The sequence below is a fragment of the Ochotona princeps genome, chromosome 2 (genome assembly GCF_030435755.1).
Source record: "Ochotona princeps isolate mOchPri1 chromosome 2, mOchPri1.hap1, whole genome shotgun sequence".
NCBI lineage: Eukaryota > Metazoa > Chordata > Mammalia > Lagomorpha > Ochotonidae > Ochotona > Ochotona princeps.
In genome coordinates, this window is record NC_080833.1 from 92,641,940 (window position 1) to 92,648,065 (window position 6,126).

The 6,126-nt window shown below is 54.1% G+C and overlaps 1 protein-coding gene across 1 annotated transcript; it reads left to right on the forward strand.

The window, feature by feature from the left end:
• The first annotated feature begins 838 nt into the window (after positions 1-838).
• Positions 839-5,837, forward strand: GSTM4 (glutathione S-transferase mu 4). Its single transcript, XM_004581961.3, has 8 exons — positions 839-989; positions 1,392-1,467; positions 1,855-1,919; positions 2,222-2,303; positions 2,399-2,499; positions 3,814-3,909; positions 4,005-4,115; positions 5,426-5,837. The coding sequence occupies exons 1-8, from the start codon at positions 954-956 to the stop codon at positions 5,513-5,515; spliced, it is 657 nt and encodes a 218-aa protein (XP_004582018.2). The 5' UTR covers positions 839-953; the 3' UTR covers positions 5,516-5,837.
• The last annotated feature ends 289 nt before the right edge of the window (positions 5,838-6,126 follow it).

Consider the following 6,126-nt stretch of genomic DNA (forward strand, 5'->3'; position numbering starts at 1 on the left):
TGTTGTTCTGTCCTCTCCTATTTCCTGGAATGTGCCCTCTGTGCTTCACACTGGCTAATATTTCTTCGTCTGTTTAAACGTGTCCTTACCCTATTCCGTCATCTTGATTCTCCTAGTCTTACTTTGTTTAAAAAAGAAATTTTCTCTTTCCAAACTCTTAATGTATGGTAAAAACTCTTAGTGCCATATGATGAGATTAACAAAGGACTCCCCCACCCCTTTAGGAAGATGGTTCCCTGAAGCACAGTGGTGTTGAAAAGTTGAAAACTTCCCCAGGGTTGCGGTGGCTTTGATGACTTAGTGGTGCCCTGTGGACTCATTGTCCATCAGTGATGTAAGCCTGAGCTGGCAGTCATGTAATGTATGTACCTAACCCTTGACAATGATAAGAACGAGGTTATTGGATTACGTGGGTATAGTGTTAGCGCTATTTTAGAGCATTCTGTTTCTACGCGTAGTAAAGTATTTCACAACAGCTTACCAGGCCACGTGATTGGCCTCCCACAGCTGTTGACTGCCACACACACCTGATTGATCTCTATGGTCTGAATCTGCGCCTTGCACTTTAGGATGCTCACCCACTGACACTCCGAATGGGCACCTGACCTGATGGCCGGGGCCTCCTAGAGTCAGCAAGAAGCAAAGAAGCACGCAGCTGCTTGAAGGCCCCGTTTGTCGCCCAGGGCGCACGGGCCTCCTCGGGGCGCCGAGCCCTCAGCCCGGTTACCCTGCGGGTGAAGTTGGATCTTGCTCCTTCCCGTGGGTGGAACCCTTATCTCTGCTCCCGCGACCCGAGCCTGCACACAGCGTGCACCCGGGGCGGAGAGGGGCGCGAGCAGGCGGGGTTGGGGTGGGCTCATCGCTAGCCCCGCCCCCGCCCTAGGCCCGTACCCGGATAAAGTTCCAGGTCAATCACTGAAACCGGTCGCAGAACTAACTGCACGAGCAGCACCATGCCCGTGACACTGGGCTACTGGGACATCCGCGGGGTGAGCCAGGGGTCCGCCGGGGGTCCGCCGGGGGGTTTGGGGGGTGGGCGCAAGAGGCCCCAGCAGCTGGGGCGCTTCCTGTAGGACTTGGGGCAGGCCGCTGTCTGCGGCTCAGGAGCTCCCTGCGTGCGCCTGCGTGCGCGTGTGTGTGTGTGTGTGTGTGTGTGTGTGTGTGTGCGCGTGCGCGCTGTAGGAGTGTGTGTGTGTGCGCTATAGGAGTGTGTGTGTGTGCGCTATAGGAGTGTGTGTGCGTGCGCGCGCGCGGTAGGAGTGTGTAGCAGTGAGTGCGGGTTATACAGGGATTTGCTTTGGGCAGGTGAGCCTAACAGTCTTTGTCGCTCTGTGACCTTTGCCCCCCATCCCATCTCTCCCTGCCTTCTCTGCCCTGCCTCTCTCCCCCAGCTGGCTCACGCCATCCGCCTGCTCCTGGAATACACAGACACCAGCTATGAGGAAAAGAGATACACCATGGGGGATGGTATGCACCTGCCTACTCCAGCCCCTGCCTGGCAAAAGCTGAGTGACACCTACAACCCTTGCACGGCCACCTGCTGCTCACCTCTGCAGGCACCCCCTAGCTGGAACTGAGCCTGCCCAGCTGAGCTGGAAGGGAGTGCAGGGCATTACTGTGTCTGTGTTTATGTTGGGGTCTTCCTTAGCCTTCCCCCCCCACTGTTGTAAACCTCTGGCAAGCAGGGTCCAGAGCCCTTACAGTCAAGTTAGTCTTTCCCCAGACCTTGAATGTGAGATGTGGGTTCAGATCTCACATGCCCTGTCTTGGGGGTCTTGCCCCTGACTCCTTGGGAGGTTCCCAGGGAGAGGCTGCACACTGGGGAGGTTTTGTTTCACTTGGTCTTCTCCACAGCTCCCGACTATGACCGAAGCCAGTGGCTGAGTGAGAAATTCAAGCTGGGCCTGGACTTCCCCAATGTATGTGCAGGGGATGGGGTGTTGGAGGGAGTGGGGTCGTGATTGGTGTCTCTGCCTCCACATCCTTCCCATGGTTAGAGGGTTCAGGACCAGGACCTGTGCTCAACCACTGTCACCCATGGTTCTCTGCAGTCTTTCCCTGAGGTTCTATGTCATAGCTCACTCATGCCTTGTGCAGAGATTGTCTCCAAGGCCTGCCATGGGCCAGGCACGGAGGGTGCCAGGGCTCCTGTCTGCCCTGGCTCAGGGCAGGGGGTGCTGGGCACCTGGGAGCCCAGCTGACTTCCCTCATCCTTCCCCAGCTGCCCTACCTGATTGATGGCACTCACAAGCTCACCCAGAGCAATGCCATCCTGCGCTACCTCGGCCGCAAGCACAACCTGTGTGAGTGGGGCTGGTTGAGGGCGTGGGGCTGTGGCTGTGCCCTGGGTCTGGCTGGGTGGGATGCTGAGGGTGTCTGCTGTGTGTGTGGACTGCAGGTGGGGAGACGGAAGAGGAGAAGATTCGCGTGGACATTCTGGAGAACCAGGCTATGGATGTTTCCAATCAGCTTGCTGCGGTCTGCTACAGCCCAGACTTTGTGAGTTACCTACGACCTTCCAGGGGCTCCTTGGGCAGCATGGCATTCAGGGACAGGGCTCTGGAATTCCCATCTACATGGGTCCCTTTCTCATGTGAACTCTGTGGAACTTCTTTTCCTTCTGATCATTTTCTGTGTTGCCACTCGTGACCTCCTAACCTTAAATTGCAGCAAATGAAGGCCCTGAGTCAGTCTCCACCTGTGCTAGGGTAAAGTCCAGCCTCCACAGCCTGGGCATTCAGTTCCTGGAAAGTGAAGCCGTATATTCAAAGTTCTTTTCATCTGTGACCTCCACCAGGAGGCATTGTTCCTGTTAGATTCTCTGACCACCAGGGAAAGAATAACTCAGCCAAATATATAAAAAGAATTTAGGTGGCCTTTATTTCAGGGAACCATGGTCACGGGCTTCCCTTCCCCATGCAGCAGAAAGACAGACGTGAAGGAGAGAGCTACAGAGGAAGAAGAGCCAGGAAGAGACGCGCCTGGACCTTTAAACTCCCCTTGACACAGAAGCCGAAATGGGGGTCGCCTTGGCCCTTATTTGGTGAGGGGATATGGGTTTGTGCCCCTCGTTGGTGCAATGCTGGTTTTACAACCTGAGGGGCCCTGCCAGAATCCCACCATCCTTCCTGCTTGGGTTGGAAGCCAACTCCGCCCTCCTGCAGTTACTGTGGTAACCATCAGCTCCCAGCTGCTTTCTGCCAATGCTGCCTCCTGTATCATGCTCTCTATGAGAGATAGGTGTGCAAGATGGGCTGCTCTAAGGACACCTGTCAGTGTGAACGTGGCCCAGTTGCTTTCCCAGGATTGTCTTTAATAGTGAGGTAATTCAGGACACCTTTCTAATGGGTAACTCAGGTCAGTGACAGGAGATTTTGTTCCTCTTCCTTTTGACCCTCACACTCTCCTTGGCTTTCTTGAGCCATTCAGATGTCTACAGCTCACTACCCTACTTGCTAGAACTTTTGACTTTGTTTGCTGTGCAGTTTTCACTCTGTATTTCATTTTGTCCAATATCAGAGTCCACAGCTGGGCAGGTGTTCAAAGTACTCCTAGATTCGTCCCAGAGGAGGTCCTTTAGACACCAGGCGTGGCAGATTTAGTGACACCGTTATATTCCTCTTTGCCTTCTTATCACCTCTTGTTGATGGCATCTGGTACGAATTCAGTCAAAGTCTGGGTACTGGCTCAGTGCCAGGCTCAAGGAAGGTGGGTGCCCACCTGAGGATAGCTGGGCCATGCTGTACACAGGGGAGGCTGCCTCCTGCCGGGAAGCTGGCATCTGAGAGTGCTCACACTTGTTTTCCACCTCAGGAGAAGCAGAAGCCGGAGTACTTGAAGGGAATCCCTGACATGTTGAAGCAATTCTCACAGTTCCTGGGGGATCAGCTATGGTTTGCGGGGAACAAGGTAAGGGTCAGGGAGTGAGGAGGCATCCTTCTCCCCGAGATGCAGCCTTTTGTGTCCATCCATTGTTGTGCCCATTCATTGTTGGCCTTCCACAGATCACTTTTGTGGATTTCCTCACTTACGATGTCCTTGACCTGCACTGCGTATTTGTCCCCAGCTGTCTGGAGGCGTTCCCAAACCTGAAGGCCTTCGTGTCTCGCTTTGAGGTGATGCCCCTGCTTCTCCTTCCTCCCCTTTTCCTGCCCCCTTTCTGTGGTGCTGTCCTGCCTAGTACTGTGGCTGCATGGGCAGTGGCCGGTGTTGACTGAGCACTGGCGACATGCCAGCACCAATGCTCAGGGTCTTTACTGTGATCACTTTAATCTTTACAGCATTGCTATAAAGTTGATGGTGTGAGCATTGCCATGTGCAGAGGAGGAAATGGAAACTGTAGGGCGTAAAAGTCAAAGTTCCAGAGCCTCTGGCTGCTGTGGATAGCAGACAGTCACTCTCTCCCAGTTTTGTGCTGAAAGGAGCAGCCCCAAGCCCTTGTCAGACTTGCATGTCCTTCCCAGGACACTATATGAGAGGCGAGCCGTTGAACAGAGTGTCTGTGGTCAGCTTCAGGAGGGCTGGGATGAGGTAAGGTCAGTGACCACTGTCAGAGACACTGGCAAGCATTGTTCAGGAACTCCGTAGGGCTTGGCACTTTGCAGATTATAGACGGGGAGGCACCAAGACCCAGCGCTAAAATTGGCATTGGGCTTAAGTGCACATGTTGGTGTCCTTGATGAAGGATCTTGTCTTGGAATGTCTGATGGTGGATACTTCTGTCTCTTTTCCATCCCAGTGACCCACGTGTTCTGTAACAGGGCAGGTCCTTAATTTCACTCCTTTGTGGGCCACAGTGTCAGATGCAGGGGGACTCACCAAGATGGACTGCATGCCAGAATTGAGTGTAGTTGGAGAATTGCAGGCAGAGCATGTAGCACACCTTGGGTGCTGAGGAGCATGGCCAAGCCTCAGGGCCCAGCCACTGCTGTCACCCTGTATCACTTATTTGATCTTCCAGTCTTGGGGCTTTGAGTTGTTAGTCCAAAAAGGATTCAACCTCCAGGCTATTCCTTGTCCCACTCCCCGTCAAGAAGTGTACCTTTAAGCTACTCATGGAGGTCTGGCTCAGACCCAGGCTTGTGCCGTGGGGAAGAAGAGGGAGCTGACTGGCTGTGGCCTGTCTAGGCCTGGCCTATTGCGGGCAAGCAGACCTGAATCTCTTTGAGATCTTTGGCAGTTGTGTGGGCTAGTCACCTGCCTTACCTGGTAAGAAGATGCATTTTCTCGTCTGACGACTGTTGTCTGCCATGAGGTAGGTAGGGGACACAGAGAGATTGGGCTCAGGCACCAGGTGGAAAAATCTGGACCTTCTAGGAATTTCTCCATGAAAACAAGAAGAGTATTTGAACAGCTGAGGGCCAGGGCTTCCTGTTCTGGGCACCTGAGCAGCTGCTCAACTCTGGTTTTTGTTTCCCACTCTTAGGACCTGCCAAAGATCTCTGCTTACATCAAGTCCAGCCGCTTCCTCCCGAGACCCTTGTACACAAAAGTGGCCACGTGGGGCAACAAGTAGGGCAGGAGATTGGAGTGGGGAGCACGGCTCAGCCAGCTGCTGCCTGGGAGCCGATGGGTACATCCATCTCCCTGCTCCCCTGGCCTGGCCTTCTCTTGCCATTCTGCTTTCAATTCCCCTCTCATCCCCAGGGCTTCGCTGGCCCTCTCCCCTCCTACCTGGTTTGTGTCCCTTTCAGGTGCCTTAAAGCCTTATTTCCCTCCCTGAACAAAACCATGTCCTGCACTGAGGCTACCCATTGTCCTGCCCACCAGTGGCTGTGACTGCGGTGTGGTGGCTACCCCAACTCTGCCTGATCCCCACTAAAGAAGTCTGAAGCACATTTTGTTTGTGTCTTGTCTTGTTGCTTCTACATCCCCGTACTCGCCAGCTCTCATTGCACCTTCCTAGGGAGTGGCCAAGCCACCCAAGAGCTTGACAGTGGCTGGGTTCATAGGGGATGAGGTGGGATTGTCATTGTCCAATACTTCTTGCTCCGATGTGTGATTCCCTTAGAGCAGGTGGCCTCATGAGGCACCCTAAAGGACAGAGATGGTCCCTTTCTGGTCTGGGACCTCTCATTCTGCCAGCATCATGGCTGTGCATAACTGTGCATCTCAGGAGGCAGGAGG